General features: G+C 36.6%; 3 protein-coding genes across 6 annotated transcripts; all 3 read left to right on the top strand.

Annotated features, from left to right (window-relative positions):
- The first annotated feature begins 5,616 nt into the window (after positions 1–5,616).
- Positions 5,617–8,367, top strand: LOC112505871 (leucine-rich repeat extensin-like protein 4). Its single transcript, XM_025109916.1, has one exon. The coding sequence runs from the start codon at positions 5,617–5,619 to the stop codon at positions 7,951–7,953; it is 2,337 nt and encodes a 778-aa protein (XP_024965684.1). The 3' UTR covers positions 7,954–8,367.
- Positions 8,368–8,997: 630 nt separating this feature from the next.
- Positions 8,998–17,005, top strand: LOC112505777 (2-methoxy-6-polyprenyl-1,4-benzoquinol methylase, mitochondrial). 4 transcript variants are annotated; one of them, XR_003068442.1, is made up of 11 exons: positions 8,998–9,129; positions 9,407–9,605; positions 11,202–11,305; positions 13,021–13,147; positions 13,227–13,288; positions 14,114–14,272; positions 14,383–14,527; positions 15,411–15,482; positions 15,734–15,842; positions 15,908–16,061; positions 16,934–17,005. XR_003068442.1 is itself a non-coding variant. In XM_025109757.1 (10 exons), exons 3-10 carry the CDS (start codon positions 11,212–11,214, stop codon positions 16,007–16,009), a joined length of 870 nt encoding a protein of 289 aa, XP_024965525.1. In that variant the 5' UTR covers positions 8,998–9,129; positions 9,407–9,605; positions 11,202–11,211; the 3' UTR covers positions 16,010–16,209. The 4 variants fall into 4 exon arrangements, 3 of the variants coding, with proteins under 3 accessions (XP_024965525.1, XP_024965528.1, XP_024965527.1); XM_025109757.1 differs by lacking the exon at positions 16,934–17,005 and having other exon boundaries at positions 15,908–16,209; XM_025109760.1 differs by lacking the exon at positions 16,934–17,005 and having other exon boundaries at positions 9,003–9,129; positions 9,317–9,605; positions 15,908–16,209.
- Positions 16,936–20,985, top strand: LOC112505776 (18S rRNA (guanine-N(7))-methyltransferase RID2). The gene is made up of 9 exons (XM_025109756.1): positions 16,936–17,109; positions 17,245–17,320; positions 18,302–18,385; positions 18,501–18,556; positions 19,090–19,146; positions 19,756–19,805; positions 20,114–20,266; positions 20,395–20,530; positions 20,633–20,985. Exons 1-9 carry the CDS (start codon positions 17,011–17,013, stop codon positions 20,795–20,797), a joined length of 876 nt encoding a protein of 291 aa, XP_024965524.1. The 5' UTR covers positions 16,936–17,010; the 3' UTR covers positions 20,798–20,985.
- The last annotated feature ends 72 nt before the right edge of the window (positions 20,986–21,057 follow it).

The following is a 21,057-nucleotide window of genomic DNA, read 5'->3' as shown; positions in this document are numbered from 1 at the left end:
TGTTTTGTTTGTGGTAACCGTGAGATCCAATCTCAACCACACATCCTAATAATCAATGGTTAAAATTGAAAGGAATCTTAATTAATGTAATTCCAAAAATAGATTAGTGATATTTAATGATATAATGTAAAGAAGGGTAAGATGGTCATTTTTTTTTAATTTATTGAGCCGGATTTGAGCGCGCCCTACAAATCCGTTAATATTCTTAATATACACTTTTCAATTCGAATCCAAAATAGAGTGAAGATACTGCCTGGTTTCCGAGAAGGACACGATTTCCCTAAACCCTAGAGTCGATCGCAAGTGGAACCATATACATAATCGATGAATGCTAACGAATTGATCATAATCTTGTCTGGTCAAAATGGTGTGCTACATTGTGGTAAAATACCATTCTTTGCTTATTCTATGTTTATAGTACCTGATACAGTTACATCGTTGCCATATTTACTCCAAAAGAATAAACGGTTTGAACTGCTATCTTTAGCAAATATCACATTCTGCGGATTTTGTCTAAATTGTTCTCAGTTATATTCAACTCCAAACTCTACCTCCTTTCATCCATGTGCATAGCTTACACATTAATCAATTATTTTTCATTTACTTCAGTTTTACTTCATCCTAATACATGCCTTTCCATGAGAGCAGTGTACTAGTATGTCAACCAAAGTGTCTGCTCAAATGAACATACACATACACATTCATGTTCCTTTTCCATGTGTCTAAATCAGTGTTGCATTTGCAAGAAGAGACATCTTCCTTTACATAAACAATTATGTGAGTGAGCTCACATCTAAAAAGACAATGTTGATCTCACATGGACTACTACAAACAAGTTGAATTGGTCATTTTACTATATTTTATTTTCAGCCTAAAATACAAAGCAAATCTATCTCATACATGACTCAATGAGCTAGGTGACACTGTAAAGTTTCGTTGTTCATTCCGTCGTCAACTAGTTTATTCTCTTTCGCCTATTGGCAGGCCGGCTTTTTGTCAGGTTCGGTTCTTCTTAGTTGGATTGGGCGGGTAAATGCCACAAACGGAGCTCTTACTGTTCTAGACTAGGTTGCTCAGTCACAAAAGAATACCGAAGAGCCTAAAGTTTTTATGTGGCATAACAACGCTAACATAGAGACTGCATGAAGCACTATTCCCTATTTTGCTTAGAACATCCTAAGATAATACAAGCAACGATTCACTTTACATGCTAAAACTCAATTCAAAAGCTATCATCAGCAGAACTACTTTAGTTAACATTCTTAGTACGAGTGTGTCAAGAAAGAACTCTTATTCACCAAGTTGAAACGAACAAAATTTAATACCCTTCGAGACCAAAAAAAAGCATAAGGAAATATCTTCATTGTCTGAACATAATTCATTTAAATTAAGCTTGATATACAGGTTTCATCCATTTCAAAGAAAAAGAATCATCCTTCACCTCTTTTTGGCACTATGAAAATATAATCCAGAAAATCAGAGCTTATTATCCAAAGCAATATGTCATAAAAAAGCATTCTTAATATACACTTTTAAATTCGAATCCAAAATAGAGTGAAGATGTTGTCTGGTTTTCGAGAAGGACACGATTTCCCTAAACCCTAGAGTCGATCGCAAGTGGAACCATATACATAATTGATGGATGCTAACGAATTGATCATAATCTTGTCTGGTCAAAATGGTGTGCTACATTGTGGTAAAATATACAGACACAAAGATTTGACTCCTAATCTAGTTAACAAGAAATTGATCCCAAATTAATGTAGCTAGCAGCTATATATGTGATGCATCCTGCTTTCATATATATATATATATATATATATATATATGATAGTGTGTGAACAATGTTGTGCTACATTGTGGTAAAATTCTAGCAGAAACACTTATTGATTTGATATTTTTAAATATTATGGAGAAAATCTTCAACAAATATGTGTGATTCCATGTGATAATTTAGAATCATGATCATGTTTACACTCATGGATTAATTTTTTTGATTTTATTCCATTGAATCATATTAATCTATAATTGAGGAATGTAAATCAATATTAATTATTTTTTGTGAAACGGTTCTATTTTAAAAATTAAAATTTAATCTTAATTTAGGAATTGACTATCATACCCTTTTAAATTGAATTAAATTGAATAATTAATATATTAAAATGATTGGTTGAGATTGGACCTCACGATTACCATAAACAACTCAGTTCTTCCTTTAATGGGCCCCTATGTATATATATATATATATATATACACACACGCGTGGAATTTATTATTCATAAAAACATATAAATTATTACACATGTTTGTATTTATTTTTCTTTAGAACCTCAATTCATTATGATTCGTTACTGTTAAATAAGCTTTAGGTTGACTTAATATATGTCCTCTGTTTTTGGATGGGTTAAAAACATGCATATTACGACAAAGGGTTTTAATTTACGTAAAATAGTGATCTCAAGTAATCCGACCGATATGTAGAAGCTATACTAATTATGTCTTCTAGAATCTTCTTAAATTATAAATTTCTATTTCATGAAATTAACCAATTAATTAACTTTTATTCGTTATGGTTAGTTGGATACACTACATATATTTTCCAAATATTTGAATCGATTATAATATCATGAATGGACAGTAAATGCAATATGTGTATGCAAGTGGTTTAAGACCCTCTACACCCCTACCCATCTAAACTCTGCACTGCAATATCTGGTGAAGTTAAGTTATTTGTTTAGATAATCTATCTAGATATAAATATATTGATGTTTCTTTCTTTTTCTAAATCAATTGTCTGAATGAATAAATGATTGTTTCATGTGTTAAAATTGTAGCATGTTGAAAGTTAGGAGTGAGAAAGAGGTTGACGTTGAGAACCAACTTCATAAAGTTTACATTATCAGCCAATATATGGTATGAGATCAAGAACGTACACAAAACTAGAGTTTTATTAATGATGTTTTCACTAGGGTTGTTCCAATCTTTTTGGAGGCCTTGTTACATTTGTACTAAGATCATATATTCCTTGTTGCAGTCATTTGGCACAACCGACCTGTACAAGCATTGGCATCCTTGTTGCAAACCATATGTCACCTCAAAGATCCCTACACAACTCCTCATCAAACATCCTTATGGACTCGTATGGTCCTAATATTCATACATGAATTCAAATCAGACCTAATAGCCATTTTCAGGAATTTCAATCGCCAAATCAGGAATATAAGCGAGAGGGAGATCGAAGAGTTCTTGAGTATGATTTGCAACTGAGGTCGCTATGTGTGCACTTTTTTCTACACATTTGAGTTTGGGCTACAGATTAGGCTCCTAAAAAAAAGTAAAATTGGGCTCCATTTTTTTTTTGTAGGCTCTATCCAAATGAAGAGATATAACGGGCTATAAAACTGGCTTGCCTTTCACCAAATTAATGATATATAACTACAGGACAATCATTTTTAAGCATAATCACCCGAAAATATTACAGATGCGAAATTAATTGATATCGAAGATACAAATGACACGTTTTCACCCTTAATTTATGTATGGTTATATAAATTTTATAGTATATTTTCAATATAAGATTGGTACCGTGGGCCAACAGTTGCTAAAAGCAACCGATTTAACGGGAAAAGATTGTGTATAGACAATTGTTATGTTTGGTTTTTTTAAATGAAAATTGGTAATAACGTTGTTCATTAGAAGGGGGGATTTATGTGCCAATATATAATTAGTGCATGTGTAATTTATCAAGAAAAACGAATAAAAATCGTTTAAAATTAAAACTGAGCCAATGGAGCTGGGCTGGATTCTGGAACCTGGCTTGGTTCATGATTTTTGAGCCTTAGCCATTTGGTCTGCCCACTAACGTTTTGGGCCCAGTCTACAAACCATGGGGGTGGCAGTTATCCGTTATGGGTCCGCAAAGTAGAAACTAGGTTTTATTTGGTGTTTAAAAAGGCGTGTTATTGTATAAAAAACGTATCTCTATCGTTACAATAAGGTTTGTAATGTTATGAAACAAATATATATTAAATCGAAATTCAAAATTCTAGTTTTGAATTAAATAATCATATGAAGGTCCCTAACTTTTCATTGGTTATTACCCCTTAAATACACCATCTACAGAGAAGGTCCCTGACTTTTCATTTTTATGACACTAGTTTCCCTCAAATTAACGCTGTTAAGTTGAGGCCGTTAGCTCCATCCGCCCCTCACATGAGGGGCAATTTTGTCAAGATTTAATTTAATAAATGTTCATCTTTTTCATATGTCCGTAAGCTTCGACTTTTTAGTTCATGAAAGCAACTTATAATGAATCTTAGGGGCCGTTTACTAAACATTTATCGAGTAAGTGCTTACCGGAAAATTTTCTTTTCCGAATGAACATGGTACCCGGTTAGAACGATATAAGGATGAAGAGTCTTACCCGATATGAGTGGTGAAATGATGGAAAGTCTTACCCAATAAGTAAGAGTGAAGACTCTTACCCGAGTAAGCATTTACCGAGTAAATTATTGTATAGTATGTCGTTTTGGTGGACTAAAATCTTACCCGGTAAGTACATAATAGTATTAAATTTTACCGGTAAGCACTTACCGGATAAGTGTTTGATAAACAACCCCTAACTTATTCTTTCAAAAGAGATAAGTAGTAAAAGGACTAAATTACCCTAATGTAAAAGACACAAGTTAAGTACCTTATTTAACAATGTTAACTTGGATGTTATAAAAATAAAAGGTTAAAAACCACAGATGTTAGATAATATATTTAAGGGACCATTTTCGAAATTTAAACAAACCACAAGGACCTTTACTATAATTCACTCTAAAATCAACCAAACAGAGACAGGGGATTGCCAACATGATTAATAAGACCACGCCGTCAGTCATGGCGCCAGCTAAACGCGTATAATCATCCGCCGTTTTCGTGGGCCCCTTAATTACTGGACTCCTACTACTCATGTCGTATGTATATATATTCGAGTTATTCTTTTTCACAAATAAATAATATTTATTTATTTATTTTCTTTAAAAAACCAATAAATACTTAAATATTTAATTTGAAATGTATTTTAACAAAAAAATGGTGAAAAATTAAGTAAAATAAAATAAATCTATTTTTATTTTAAAGTAAAATAATACTTAGGAACATTACAAACCCTCCACTACTCCCAATTATATTTCTCAACTTTATTATTATTTAGAATTTAATTTGTGACTAATTCTGGCAACGTGCTGGCTTGTCATATTGTCCCTATTATTATTGTTGTACTTAGATAGACTTTTATCGTTGCCGGTGCCGCTCATTCTTTTCAAAACCAAAAATGTATTTTTATTTTAATATATAAATTGTATTATTTTAATATATAAATTGTATTATTTTAAAAAAAATTATTATTTATTAAAATCTGTAACAGAAAGGGCCAAGGAAGACAGGAGACTTAACATGGGTTTGGTGGCAGGTGTATCCCTTTTTAACATTTTTGATTCTCAAATAATTATGTGGTTTAAATAAATATATAATAATAAAATCACTCCTTTAAATTCAGACTTGGGTGGAATTCATCACAAAACACGCATTGGCCAGTTGGCCCATTTTCTCTCTCAATCTTTTCCGACAATGCCTCCGCCGCGATTCCTCTTCCTCACCCTTCTCGTCTCCGCCGCCTTCCTCCACGTCTCTTCAGCCGCCGATGATAATGACGTAGACAATCTTGTTTTTGAGAACCAGAGTCTCCGGCGAGCATACATTGCTCTCCAAGCATGGAAAACAGCCATCTTTTCCGACCCATTTAATTTCACCGCTAACTGGACTGGAGCGGACGTTTGCAGCTACGGCGGTGTGTTCTGTGCTCCCTCTTTGTTCAACAGCTCCGATCGTGTGGTTGCTGGAATTGATCTCAATCATGCTGATATCGCTGGTTACCTTCCACCGGAACTCGGTCATCTTACTGACCTTGCTGTCTTTCACATTAACTCCAATCGGTTTTGCGGCACTGTTCCAGCCACTTTCAAGAAGCTCAAGCTCCTCCACGAGCTTGATATAAGCAACAACCGTTTCGTCGGGGTTTTTCCGACGGTTGTTTTATCTATGCCGGTGTTGAAGTTCTTGGACCTCCGGTTCAACGAATTTGAAGGGTCTGTTCCGGTTAAGCTATTCGATAAGGATCTTGATGCGGTTTTTTTGAATGACAACCGGTTTAAGTTCGGTATTCCGCCAAATTTGGGTAACTCGCCGGTATCGGTGCTTGTTTTGGCGAACAACGATCTGGGTGGATGTCTTCCGGCGAGCGTTGGACAAATGGGGTCAACGTTGAATGAGATCATTCTCATGAACGATAATCTGACGAGCTGTTTGCCGGTGCAAATCGGGGCGCTAAAAAAGGTGACGGTTTTTGACGTCAGCTTTAATAGTCTTCAAGGGCCGTTGCCGGCGGCGATTGCCGGAATGAGGAGTGTGGAGCAGCTGAACGTGGCTCATAACAAGTTGACAGGGGTGGTGCCGGATAGTATCTGTAAGTTGCCCCGGTTGCAAAACTTTACTTTCTCGTCCAATTACTTCACTGGGGAAGCGCCGTCGTGTGTGGCCACCGGCGGTAAGGTGTTTGATGATGGGAAGAATTGTATTATCGGGAAAGGGAATCAACGGTCAGCTAGGGAGTGTTCTTCCGGTGATGCACGTCCTGTGGATTGTAGTAAGTTGCAATGTGGTGGCTCTCCGTCGCCAACGAGTTCTCCGGTTTCAACTCCACCGCGGTCTAAGTCGAAATCCAGGTCTAGGAGGACTGCGCCAGCTCCAAAGCCACCGTCTCCAAAACCGTCTCAGGCGCCGAGGCCATTTGTGAAGCCTACTCCACCGCCACCGGAATTTGAGACTTCTCCGAATATGAGATCACACTCTCCACCACCTCCGGTACCAACGGATAGAAGTTCTTCAAAATCACGGCTTCCATCACCACCTCCAGTTTGGCAAGTCTCACCAAAGGATCAACATGCTCCACCGCCACCACGTGAAAACAACCTGTCTCCACCACCCTCGCCTCCTATGTTTGACTCTTCACCTAAAACCCATGTGCATTCCCCACCACCTCCACCACAATCGTCACCGCCACCACCTCCACCACAATCGTCACCGCCACCACCCCCACAGTCGCCACCACCTCCACCACCATCTCCGCCTCCACAGTCGCCACCACCGTCTCCCCCACCACCACCTCCACATTCACCGCCGCCATCACCTCCACATTCACCACCACCACCTCCACCACAGTCTCCACCACCACCGCCTCCTCATTCACCTCCACCACCACCGCCACCACCTTCCCCATCACCACCACCTCCTTGCTCGCCACCGCCACCGCCACCGCCACCGCAATATTCATCACCACCACCACCTCCTCCACCGCTGCCATCACCACCACCACCGCCACAATACTCATCACCACCCCCACCTCAACAGTCCCCGCCACCGCCACCTCAGAACTCATCATCATCAACTTATCACCACCACAGCTCACCACCACCAACTCCAACCTATCAACACCAAACCTCTCCTCCACCAGCGCCTCCAACACATCATAGCTACACTCCACCCAACCTTAAAACCCCATCGCCACCATCCCATTCACCTCCTCCACCAGCACCATTATCCGACTGTGCTCCACCACCTCCTCCCAAGCCTTGTGAAACCCCCTCTTCATCTCCACCACCACCTCCACCGCAACAATGGCACCACCAACCACCACAAACTCAATCTCCACCATCACCCACATACCACCACCATCCAACAACACCGCCACAAGAAACTCAATCTCCCCCACCACCCTTTAAACATGCATACCCATCTCCCCCACCACCATCACTCCCGCCGCCACCACCATTCGACAACATGCCTCTTCCACCAGTATTCGGAGTTTCCTACGCTTCTCCACCACCACCCGTAATCCCCTACTACTAATCCCATCGACTCCAAATCAATACATATACACATTATATACACACACCCTTCACATCCGCCATTTATCTTCCTCAAATTAAAAAAAGAACCCTGGATAATTAAATCCACGATTTTATTTGAGAATATGGAGGCTAAGATGGATGATTGTGTTGGGCGTGATATTATTTTGGGGGCTTTGTTTAATTTGTTTGTGAAATTAATCACAAAATTCATTGTGTTTTTCATACCTTTTCTCATATCATCATGTATAATCCAGAGTTTGGAAATTAGGAAAAGTTAGCATACTTTTATTCATTTCTATTTATATACATGTGAACAAAGTTATATTATAATGTAACCAATTGAAAATTTCATTTTATTTCATATCAAGTTCATGTTCCATTCCATAATAAACCTCCTCTCAAGGTTACAATATGTTCAATCATGGGCTCGTTTAATTAATGTGTTAAACTTGACTCAACCCCTCTAATTCATGTCATTTGATTTTGATTCAACGTTCGTGTCTCGATATTCGAATATCGGTTCTAGTTGTTTATAATTATGGATCATTATTCAATTCATGTTCTGTTGCACATGGGATGAGCAATAGAGGTTACACATGACAGTTCTAGACATTACAAAATATATAACGTCTGATAGAAATTATTTGAGACACAAGATTAGGGTACCTGAGTAGGATATGATTTTATATAAATTTTTAATTACGAATATGATTTTTAATTTTGTTCAATAACCTTCAAAACTCTTGATTTGGTGTTAAAACATCTTACTCATGGTATCAAACGGTCTATCTGTAAATCTTATAAAAACAATAAATTGTTACTCATAGATATTTACTTTTAAAAGTGAACATGGAACAAACTAAAATAGAACGTAAATACTAATTTTGGGACTGAGAGAGTAATTTATAAGACACTTTGATGATTAAAATGGAAAGTGTTATACTTTTGGGGTACAAAATGTGAACTTATTAAAACTTGGTGGTCGTTCTAGTAAGTTTCTTTTGTAGGAGGCGGTTACAGTGAACAAGCAATTTTGCCCAAAAAACATCCGATCCATCCCATCACGCTGTTCTTGTTTCTTCCATTCTTTTGCTTGGTGAACTGTTGATCCGGCGACTGCGACTGCCACGTCCTTCTACCTGCGGCTCCGGTTGTGTCTATTCATTCTATTGTGGTATAAGCACCGAATAGAAATTCAAATTGTGGTTTTCTCTCACACAGTCACGTTTCTTTTCTATGCCATAGATGGGTTTTATGTTTCTTTGCTTGTTACGTAGTATTTTCTATGCATTATAACAGTTCCAAATTGAAATACCCATGTACATAAAAGGGTTTTGAAGTTTATATTTGATCATTTCCAGTATGCAGGCAATATGTTTGATAAAATGTCTCAAATGGTTAACATTCATGGAAATTGTTTACAAATTGTGATGTTAACTGTCAATCAACAGCTATTTGCTATCTGTCGATCTCTCTCACACGCCGCTCACTCCCATCTATCTGCTGGAGCCTCTGCCCTCGGCGGCTCTACCAGACGACCAGTCACAGGCGTGGATTTCTCAAACTTTCTTTCTCTCAAGCAGTGACGCTACTCACTCACGGGGGAAGATTTCCCTGCTCGTCTACATAAGAGTTCGAGCTTCGTAAGAGGCAAGTAAATTAGGGATTTTAATTTTTAAATCGTTTTCCGCATACACTTTCTTGCAAACCCGGGTACAGTCTCTCTACTCTTTGGGTGTTGGAAAGTCTTCATAGTTAATTGATTGTTGATCAACTAGGTTTGAACCTAAGCGATCATCTTTTTATGTTTAATTGTGTACGTTGTAAAATTTGGTTAAAATTTTCAAGACTGAGCCTAGCACGGATTGCGTTAGTTTATTTCATAAATCTTAAACTTTACCGAATGATTATATGCTCATAGTTCCTCTTTGTTGCCCGTTGTTGTATAATTAGTTGTTTTATTGTTTTCTTTACGTTGATCAAGTAAATTAGCATATCTCCAAATACAAGACAAATAGGAAAATGAGTCATCAAAAAGGACGAAGAAAGGAGGGACATTGGATTGGTTTCAAAGTATGAAAACTCGACCACAACTATTTGATTGGTATATAAGTTTTATGAATTCTTAATTCGATATCAAGTGGTGGTTGTGTTGTTTTTTAACAATCTATTTTTATTTTGAATTGTATGGTTTGCTTTCTCGGGTTTTATATTTGTTATAGACACTAGATAGTGCATAGCCTGTTCCACGCTCCTGAATCCCCCATTGCCTTCTAGAAAGTGCACAATAGGTTTCATTTGTGACTTGGCTTCATTGCTTATTCAATTGTTTCTTCTGCTTCTAATCTCCTACAGTACTACCATATATGCGTCGAAAATTGGATTTCAGTTCTTTTTCGTTATAGGAATATATGGCCTTGAGCTGGGTTTTGATTTTGCATATTTCAGTTCTTTGTCCTTGTAGAAATATATGGTCTTCAGCTGGGTTTTGATTTTTCATATATGGTAGTAGATTTACGTAGTTGAACTGGAAACATGATCCATCTGATTGTCGCTGTTAATTATAATATCTTCCTACAGCGGGTTATGGTGTTTAGGTCGACATCCTTATGTGGTATTATGTTATCTACCTATCTTTTTATATGTATTTGATTGAATTTATTACTTTTTAATTTTGAGGCCAGAGTTGGAAAGGTGACTTTGGAAGAGCATATGCAGATCTAGTTGTTTTTGGTTGCCACTTATTATACATGGGTCTGTGCTATTAAGTCTGTAAGTGTCATTAAATTAGATCTAGTTTTTTGTTTTTGTTTGCCACTTATTATACATGGGTCTGTGCTATTAAGTCTGTAAGTGTCATTAAATTTAACAGACCAATGAGAAGTACTAGGTATCCAGGTATATAAAGGAATTCTTTTTCGTAGTAGACATCCTTTTGGCATCAACACTTGTGTGCTGCAATCTCAAGTGGTTCACCAGTTTGACTGCAGTGTGAAAGCCTCCATTAACCCACCGTTCAGTTCCACTCTTAGAGGACTACCTATAAAATTCCATATCATGTTCCATATATGCATTACGTTTATTTTGATAATTCGTTATACTTCTGCATGGCTTAAACGAATAGTAGAATGTGCCTACACATTTTATGTAGTCTTTGATTCCTTCTTTTGTTTGTTGATGAACTGTAGAATGTGTTTACACAGTGTAAACTCTTTGATTCCTTATTTTGTTTGTTGACTCTGACAGAACTGAAAGGATGTCGTCGAGAATGGTTGCTCGGAGATTGGGGAGCAAGCTATTACCCATGTTCACTCCTGCTGCTACACTGCATTCTCATGCCACTAGCTTTGGTAGGTCAACCTTGCTATCCTGCTGTTTGATGTTCTTTCTTTCATAATTACGGCAAATATGTGAAAAAGGGTGTTACTCTAGACACTCCTTTAAAATTTACACCAGAATTTATACTCAGGCACTAAGGGCCACATAATCTTGTGTCTCTTTTATGTTTTGCTGCTAGCTCTCAAGAATATCCAAAATTTTCAATTTTGAACATTAGTTAAAACCAAAAGTATGTGATGCTGATCATACAGACCATGGAAGATGAACAGTTTTTGTATTGCCTAGCTACATGTAAGAATTTTTGAAATAACGAACTGCCAGAGTACCATCATATTGAATGAGGAGTGGGTTGTTGGTTGGCAGGATGTTTCATTAACCTATGTTTATTGGTAAGACAGTTTCATTTTAGAAAGTAGTATGCATGGAAGACACACAAGGAAAATAAACAAGTATCTAAATGAAGAATGGAATTCAGAAAATAATCTGCATATGTTGGATCTCTACTTACTCCTACAGTCACTGGTATAGAGGGAGAAATTAAAATTTGCCCTCTTCACTGTGCAAAGTTTGATTCTCTTTGTCATTGTGGTAGATGCTAAAAGGGATTTTCGAAATAAGCGAATAGCTCAAGTCACTATCTTACAAGAAGATCAAACAAAACAAAAGTCGGGATGAAACTGATGACTTTTAGCTAGTGGTGTTTGGGAATGCATAAACTCATGTATTAAGCACCACATACATTTAAACAACTTTATACCTCTTATCTATGAAGGAAAGCATATCGTGTTTTGGGTTTGGAGGGAATTATATACTTGCTATAATCTTATTTATTAAAATTTATGCCTGTTCTGTGCAATTATTAGCATAAGTCAGTTCATAATTTGGTAAAGTTGAGGTCCATTCCCATAAGTGAAATAGCAAGCAGCAAACTGTGAGCAAAAGTAGGTTTCAGGATCCACACGATTTTCTCCATGGTTTCCAGTGCCTTATTTTATAAATAGAAAGCATTTGATAGGAAACTATTACGTTAGGTATGGAGCTAATAGGACTTCCAAAGCACTGTTCGTTGTGTGGGATTCTGCAATTAGACAATTCATACACACGTGCACTCTCACTTTTAATGGTAAAACATAATCAGAAGTTCTTGGAGTAGCTAGCTGAATACCTTGTACCAGCTAGCATTGTACATTATCACTAAAGGACTCATTCAATATAAAAATCCAATTCCTGTCAAATGGGTTAAGTATATCTTCATCTATCTGTCAAGTTAAATAATCGATCTTTTTCTTTTTAATATTTCTCTACCAATCTTCTCATTCTGATTCATGGCAATATGCATGAGAATCCTGTACACATGATGACATGAAAGCTAACTGAAAGGAAAGGGGGGGGGGGAGTCTCTCAGAGGGTGTGCCTCTTTGTAATAAGAGTAATGAGTTCATGATATGTAGTTGACTTTGCTTAAAAGTTTACCTACAAGTTTTTGAGGATGAAAGCAGTTGCCAATTACATACTTTTGATTCTTAAGAAATATAAGCTAAATAGATTATTAAATAGATAATGTGCTGGTATTGGCACACATTTTCTTATCTATATAACATACTTTTGTATCTTAAGAAATATAAGTTTTTTCATCCTTTCTGATTACACATCAACAGCCTGCCATTATGCAGGATCTTGCTCCATAGTAATAAACCCCTATATTGACGTGCTAGTTGTACTGCAGGATTTAAAGAAATTCAGGAAGAGCAAAAAAGCCAAATGGTCGGTGATGTCTTCACCAAGGTTGCATCAAACTATGACATCATGAATGATTTGATGAGTGGTGGACTACATAGATTGTGGAAGGATAGGTGAAGTACAAAGTTTATTTTCATTTTCATATTCCATCATTTGTCTACTAGGCTTATTTTTTATGCTTGCTCTCTCCAGATTGGTCTCGAAATTGAGTCCATTTCCTGGGATGAAACATCTTGATGTAGCCGGGGGAACAGGTTAGTTTGTCCATATGATGATCATATTTATGCAAAGTTGCAGTCCCGATTCCAAGCTTTGATAATCAATAATTCAGTATAGCTGTCTCACCAATCATACCATTTTAACTCTGCTTTAGAAATTAAAAGTACAAGGAATAGGAAACAAGTTTCATGTTAAATTAAACTGCTTGGGTCCAAGGTCGTATGTTTAAACTAGGTATAGATACTTCATAATCAATCTTAGGTTTGGAACTGGTAGAAAAGATATACATACGTAATGTCTAAATATATTCTATTCACAGAAGCTTCGGTCTTTGTTCAGGAGAGGGCCTTTCCAAAGTCTGCCATTTCTGGATGACTGCGTTTTTCCTTTAACTTGGTTGGTGGGCTCAACTAAAGACAAACAAACAAGGAATTTGTTAGTTTAGATTTTGGTTGTTGAAGTATGTTTACTATGTTATTGCATTTTTTGTGTACGGCCCTTATGGTAAAAATGTGCTATGAGAATTGAGGTACAAGTTTGTAAGAAGTGTTTGGCCTGGAATTTTCTGCATTGTGTAACTGAAACATACGTATCATTATGCGCGTTTGATGTTTGTAGGATAACATTGGCCTAGATCTAATGTCTTCTTTTTTACACTTTTGGTTGTATGTCAATCGAATGATCTCAATCTCGTTAATTGTGCTGAGACTTGATCCCAACATTGTTCTTCTGCTATCTTTTGACATATAACACTATCTTTCCTATTGAATGGTATCATGACATGCCCCAACGTCCAATTTCACTGGTTGGAGGCTTTTAAAAACATTCTTTCTTCTCATGGAATTTGAAATTTTTTGCAGGCGATGTCGCTTTCAGGATCCTAGAAACTATCAATAGTGTTAATCGCAGAGCCATAGAAGACACCCTTGAAGAGGATTTGCAGGAAGAAACTCAGGTTTATGTTTGTGATATCAATCCAAATATGTTGAATGTTGGCAAAAAGCGAGCCCAAGAAAGAGGTAAGTATTGGTAAAACTGAAACTCATCGTCCATATATATTTAGAGAGATGATGCAAGTTATAAACCATGTCCCCACCATGGATTACCAGTTGTCTTCTAACTTATATAGGGCTTGGAGATCAAGGATCCCTCATATGGGTTGAGGGAGATGCAGAAAAGCTCAATTTCGAGGATGGTTCAATGGATGGTTACACTATTGCTTTTGGTATTAGGAACGTTACACACATAGAAAAAGTTCTTGCTGAAGCATACAGGTAATTCTCTAGCCTGACTTTAAAACTAGAAGAGAAGATTATGGTTGTGGAACTTCACAAAATATTAAGAAAAGCATTTTTACTGGATTGCCAGCCATGCATTCAATTGAAGACTTACGACCAACACATATTAAAAAATGTTTGCTTTGCAATGACTCCATTGCCATTATAGAATCTCTTTTGTTTATTGCCAATTGTTAGAAACCCATCCAACCTAGTTGAATCTTTGTTTGGCAAGAAAATGGGGCTGGGTCAATACTAATGACCCGATGATTCAACCGCTACCTGGGCAACCGAAGAGCTGTCTCAACAGTTCATCCATGGAAAGTAGAAAAAGATGGACCACAACTTTTTTTCTACTCTCTATTTTGATCTTTCTCTATACTTTATTGTTAGGTTTAACACTCTGCAAATAAATTGTTTGTCTATGACCCTTTGTGATTTGTATATTGATTTAAATGTTCCCATGTTTGGTATCTTGAAGTTTGAAAACTAGTGTTAGAAGCGAAAACAGTTTCCAAATTGTTGTGTTAGTATTTAATTAAATACTTGTCATAAACACTAGGACATTTTTATTATGTTGTTTTCTGGTCTTTGAAGTGTCCATGTTTTTAGACATTGAGAAGATGCTGAAGTTCTCTAATCTAGTAGCACTTGTGAAACAATGGCTTAGTGTGTAAAGCGTCTGCATTTATGGTTTCAGGGAGAAGTATCTTGTCTGCTTGGCAAACACTTGATAGTTAAATTGCAAATTAGAAAGTTTTTGATAAAACACGAAGAGGTTTGAAATGAGTAGCAGTTGTTCAAAAACATCATTTATTGTAAATACCCGACAAATTAATCTAGAAATACTTACTCTGTTGATAATTTACCTTTGAATCAGGGTACTCAAAAAGGGAGGGAGATTCCTTTGCCTTGAACTCAGCCATGTAGAAGCTCCAGTTTTCAAGCAGCTGTAAGTATCTTTAAACTTACATTTGAACAGTTATGAGCATTTTAATTACATGACCTTTCAAGTGTTGAAGAAATTACATTCTAACTCTAAAATTGATTTACATTTGCTTTAAAGAATCAATAACCAAGGATTGAAATATTATCAAGGAGACACATTTTCGATTTAGTAAAACAAATGACACATGCTTTCAAAGTCGAAAAGTATTCTATACACAGTCCTCCTTTTGACCCCTCTTATTGTTTATTGATCAGGTATGATTCCTACTCATTCTCAGTGATTCCAGTTCTAGGTGAGCTTGTTGCAGGAGATCGTGATTCTTATCAATATTTGGTTGAGAGCGTTCGACGTTTTCCTCCGCAGGTATGTTTTTTTTAATCTTTGTAATTCGATGAAGCTATACAGCCGAATAATTGGTGGTTTTCCAGGAGGTGTTTGCTTCAATGATTGCAGAGGCTGGGTTTCAAAAGGTGGAGTACGAAAATCTTGTGGGAGGAGTGGTGGCAATTCATTCCGGGTTGAAATTTTAATGACAATATTTTCTCGTATCAAGTTCATAAGCTGGAGTTTAGGATAATTCAGGTTCAATTTGTTTGTTATTTGTACCCAAAGTTTTGGATCAGGAATAAACATTCTGCTGGTGTTTTCAGCCTAACCTACTGGATGGATGCCCATTTAAATGATAATCAGAACTGAAATCACTTGAAAATAGGGCTTAAAAGTTTAGACTTATTTACTTCAAAGAGCAGAGTGATTATTTTCGTGAAATGTCTGCCAAAAAGTTTTGAGTGGAGAGTTTAAAAAATGGCCAAAAAAGTGAAGAATTTGAGAAAAGAAAAATGATTGGTTTATGAATTTTCACTCTTGGATTGGAACTTGACGATATTGTTTATGAGCTATTAATTGCTTTTCAATTGTTTCAAACAGAGAGGATTAATTGAGAAATTAATGACATAAAAGGTTCTACTTCACCAGTATGTTGTCGTATTTTTTCTATAAGATGCTATATGAAGAATAGGGTGTACAACAAAAACTGAACACAATCTTTATTTCTTCAAACAATATTATGAACAACATAAATGATATAAACAAAATGAACACGGTACGTTTACATTTATTTGAACAACAATGTAAACTAAAATATCTGACTTTAAATATATGAACATGCCCTGAATCCCTAAACCATCTATGTAGTACAATACTTCATCTCGCTAATTCATACTACAAAGAGGCAGAGGTTGACGGTGGAGCCGAGTGTCACGGGATCGAAAGGACCAAATTTAAACAAAAATCACCAACCGAAAGACGAGAAAAGAATTAAGTTTTTTCAAGGGACCAAAGTGGAAGTGATCTCTAACTCTGAGGGGAAAATTGCAATTCACTAATTTTAATATGTATAAAAGGTTTTTTGAACATGAAACCTAATTTTGACTCGAAACCCTCTTGCATTGCAGTACACCGCCGAGTAAAACCCCAACAGCATCTTCTTGTCGACCACTAAAACCAACCACCGCCGCCGTTGTCAGTATAGATGTCGTCGAGGCCGGAGCTGCAAGCACCGCCGGAGATATTCTACGACGATGTTGAAGCTCGAAAGTACACTTCATCCTCGCGTATCGTCGGAATTCAGGTATATGTTCATATGAATGTGTATGTGTACTTGTCTTGTTTTTGTATGTAATTAGTGGGGTTTTATGATTTTCTTAGTGGTTTTTCTTTTCTCGTTTCAATGATAATGTTTTAAAAAGCTATATTGAAATTGAAGGCAGAGCTTTCAGAGAGAGCACTGGAGCTTCTTGCGTTGCCTGATGATGGGATACCTAGATTGCTTCTTGATATTGGTAAATTGATATTTCTTCGTGTTTTTATCTACATTGAAGGCTCGTGATTTGGATGTGGATTTGTTTATTCTTGCAATTCATCAAGTGGATTGTTGTTTTATTACGTTTTTGGGAATGAAAGGACGGATCTATGATGTTTTGACGGATTGTAGTGAGCTTTATGCCTTCATGTATGAGCCTTAAGGTCAAAACGGATTTTCTTTTTGAAGATTGTAATTAGAGATGATAAGTTAAGTTGCAGCCGTTTTTAAGCGACAAAAATGTCAGACTGGTGTATCTGATTTGAGGAATGGCCGTAGTAGCTAGGACCATCTTTCAAATGCTCTTAATACTGTCTTAGTGAAAGAATTAACTCAAGAAGGGGCGGACCCACTTGGTAGCATACGGTGGCATGGACTGCCTCTTAATGAATCCGTTGTAATGGGAAAAAAGTTATTTTCCTGAAGGTGCTACCGTATCATTTCGAGTGCCCCTTAAATTCCTTCAAACTACAACATAACACAAATTTCTCTTGGTAGAGTTGGTTTGTGTGGCCTTTTCTTTTGTTCCAAGCATGGGTTTGAACCCGTATGTATCAATTTTCTGAGTTTTTTAGCTTTTAATATCATTTTTTTATTTTTTTAAATGTTTGGGATGAAAACCTACAAAAAAGACTCGCACTCGGAACCTTACGCTAAGCAAGGAAATAACCAACACACCAATAATGATTTTATAAAAATTATCTTTGTCTTTGTTTATTATAGTTAAATTGTGCCACCACTTTTTCCCTTGTTCTGCCTCTGAACTCGAGTGTGTTATAACAATAAAGTTTGGATGATTATTGAGATCCTTTGGCATGGAAACAGACTGGATCATGAGAACCAGATGCAAAACATCTCATTTATGATTCATGTGTGGGCATTCTTAATAGATGCTAATCTATTCTGAGTTGTCTTCTTGAAATAATCAAAGACATGGGTTTCTTGCTCTTATGATTGTCAGGTTGTGGTTCGGGACTTAGTGGCGAAACAATATCTGAAAATGGGCATCAATGGATTGGTCTAGATATATCACGCTCTATGCTTGGTATGCAATAGTTTGGGTTTGTTCAATTCAATCTCTTTCTTCATTTCTCTCTCTATCTCTCTTCTAAAAAGCATTGGAGGTGGATTTATCTATTGTGCACAAATATCTAATTCAGATATTGCATTGGAGAGGGAGACTGATGGCGATCTTATACTTGGTGACATGGGTCAGGTAGCCTTCTTATTTCCTTATACCTATAATTCATTTGTGAGATTTAAATATGGACTGTGAACCACTTGTACAGTCACATCTCAATACTCCATATCTATAAACAGGTGACTTCTTAAGTTGTCCAGTAGGCTAACTGCATGGCATTTTAGGTTTCAATATGCATCATCTTTATGGTTTGATGAGCTCTTGCTTAATCTCTCTGAAGTCTTAAACTATCCTAGTTCCTCAGTTCTTAACAGAATGAGATACTACAAAGCATCTCAATCCTTTAGTCCATAAAAAAGTTGCATGATAGCCAGAATTTTAACTGTTAAGAATTTAAATTGAAAATCTTTCATGATTCTGTAAACTTGCCATCTACAGTTTTTTCAGTGAGTCTTTGACATGTAAAGGCAATTATCTTATGATCATGCCAGAAGTGTTGAATGTTGCTTAGGAAAGGTTTTCTGTCTTAAAGTTCACTGAAGTAGGAGGTTCTTATTTTTATCATCTTCTGTTCTTAAAGTTCAGCAAGTACCTTATTGCATATGCAGGGCCTAGGACTCCGTCCTGGATTGATTGATGGTGCCATCAGTATCTCAGCTGTTCAGGTTTGTGTTTCTTCTTTTGAAGTTTGAATTCTTTGCTATTCATTTTTGGTGATGCATTGGTCAACATTTCTATGACATTTTTCTTGTAGCACTACTTAACATAAGAAAATGATAGAAAGTTTCAAAGTAATGTTATATTTGTTTCTAGTTTCATCTTTTTTAGAATTGCTTCGCTCTATTAAGATTTCTACATTTCATTTTGTTCATGCTTATATCAGTCTATTAAAATTTAATCCAAGTCTTCTTATGTCGTCTTAGACTTGAGCTGGTTGATAAATGGGATTGCCTTGACATGTTGGATAAATAGGATTATCTTGATTTTCTGCATATGCTTAAGCAGATTTTGATAACTTTATAGCTGTTTTTTCCTGCCAATCATTTTGTCTTTGTTGTATGCATGTACTATAATTTCTTCATAAGATGCTATTTTCTTTTGGAGCAGTCATACTAACACGATTAGCCACTTCGGATTGTGATTATTTGAGTTTCTGCTGCTGCTTCTTGCTTTTTCATATATCTGAATTCTGAAGTATATAAGGTCTTTACGCAAGGCAAAACTTTCAGGAGTTGAAAAATGGTTAATGTAACACAGCTTGTTTGGTTGTGCAGTGGCTGTGCAATGCTGATAAATCTTGTCACGAGCCACGGTTGAGATTGAAGTATGTAGCATCTTATCTCTTCTTATTCAAGTGTACATAATGATCGTAGTTCCATTTGCTCATTTCCGAGTGTTATCTTTTGATTTTTAAAGCCAAATGCACTACTTTAAACATCAAAGATGGTATGAATTATGCGTGCACTATTACTCTTGAAATTGATATAAAAATCAATAATTAGTAATCACTACAAATAGATATAAAATGATGTAAAAATTTGTAAGATTGATTTTGAATTTGTGATGATATCAGCAGTAGTGAAATACTGGCGTCTCTTGTTGCTCACGTTTATGTATCTATATATCTTGCAGGGCTTTCTTTGGATCACTTTATAGATGTTTGGGCAGGGGAGCTAGAGCAGTTTTTCAATTGTATCCTGAAAATAATGCCCAACGGGAACTAATCTTAGGTTTTGCTATGCGTGCTGGATTTGCTGGAGGCGTAGTCATAGATTACCCCCACAGGTATCACTTTCTTTTCCCATAACGTTCCCTTGATGAAATTCTTGTAGACTTTTGAGTTTAAACAAAGACATCATTAGGGTTTTCGTATTCATCTTGAAACACTAATTTGAAACGGTCTTTACAAACAGTTCTAAGAAAAGAAAAGAATACCTTGTGCTTACATGTGGGCCGCCGTCTTTGAGCACCGCCACACCAAGTGCCATAGGTGAAGACGGAAACAGTTGTTCAGATGATGAGAGTAGCGGGGATGAAGAGAACCAAACTGTAAGTTGTATTACAATCTGATCTTTTGAGGTCAATATGCACCTAATCTGTTTTAAAATCCCAAACTGGCCTCTGATCTTCTTTAACATTTCGTTTGTGTAGGTGTGTATTTCAGATAGGCACAGGCCACGAAAGAAGCAAAAACTAACGAAGAAAGGCAAAACGAGAGCATGGGTGTTAAAGAAGAAGGAGAAGATGAGGAGCAAAGGAAACGTTGTTCCTCCAGATTCCAAATACACTGCACGCAAGCGGAAGGCCCATTTTTGATCTCTTAAAAGTTTTTTTACGTACTTGATGTATCAGATATCATCATATATCGTCATGCTTCAGATCACGATAATGAAAAACAGAGAGGGTTTCTAATTTAGTACTTTTTGCAGCTTGGCATTTCACCTGAACCATTTCTTTATTTTGTTTTATGGTATGAAACGTTCACTCAAGCTTGATGCCATTCCATTTTGGTCTGCGTTTGGTTACGGTAAAAGTTCCCATTCCTGTAAGAACCTGATCACGTCTGTCAAAGATCG

This window comes from Cynara cardunculus (assembly GCF_001531365.2).
Source record: "Cynara cardunculus var. scolymus isolate 2C chromosome LG 2, CcrdV1, whole genome shotgun sequence".
In the NCBI taxonomy this organism is placed as follows: Eukaryota; Viridiplantae; Streptophyta; class Magnoliopsida; order Asterales; family Asteraceae; genus Cynara; species Cynara cardunculus.
The sequence above is the reverse complement of the archived record's forward strand: the minus strand, read 5'-3'. Positions and strand labels throughout refer to the sequence as shown.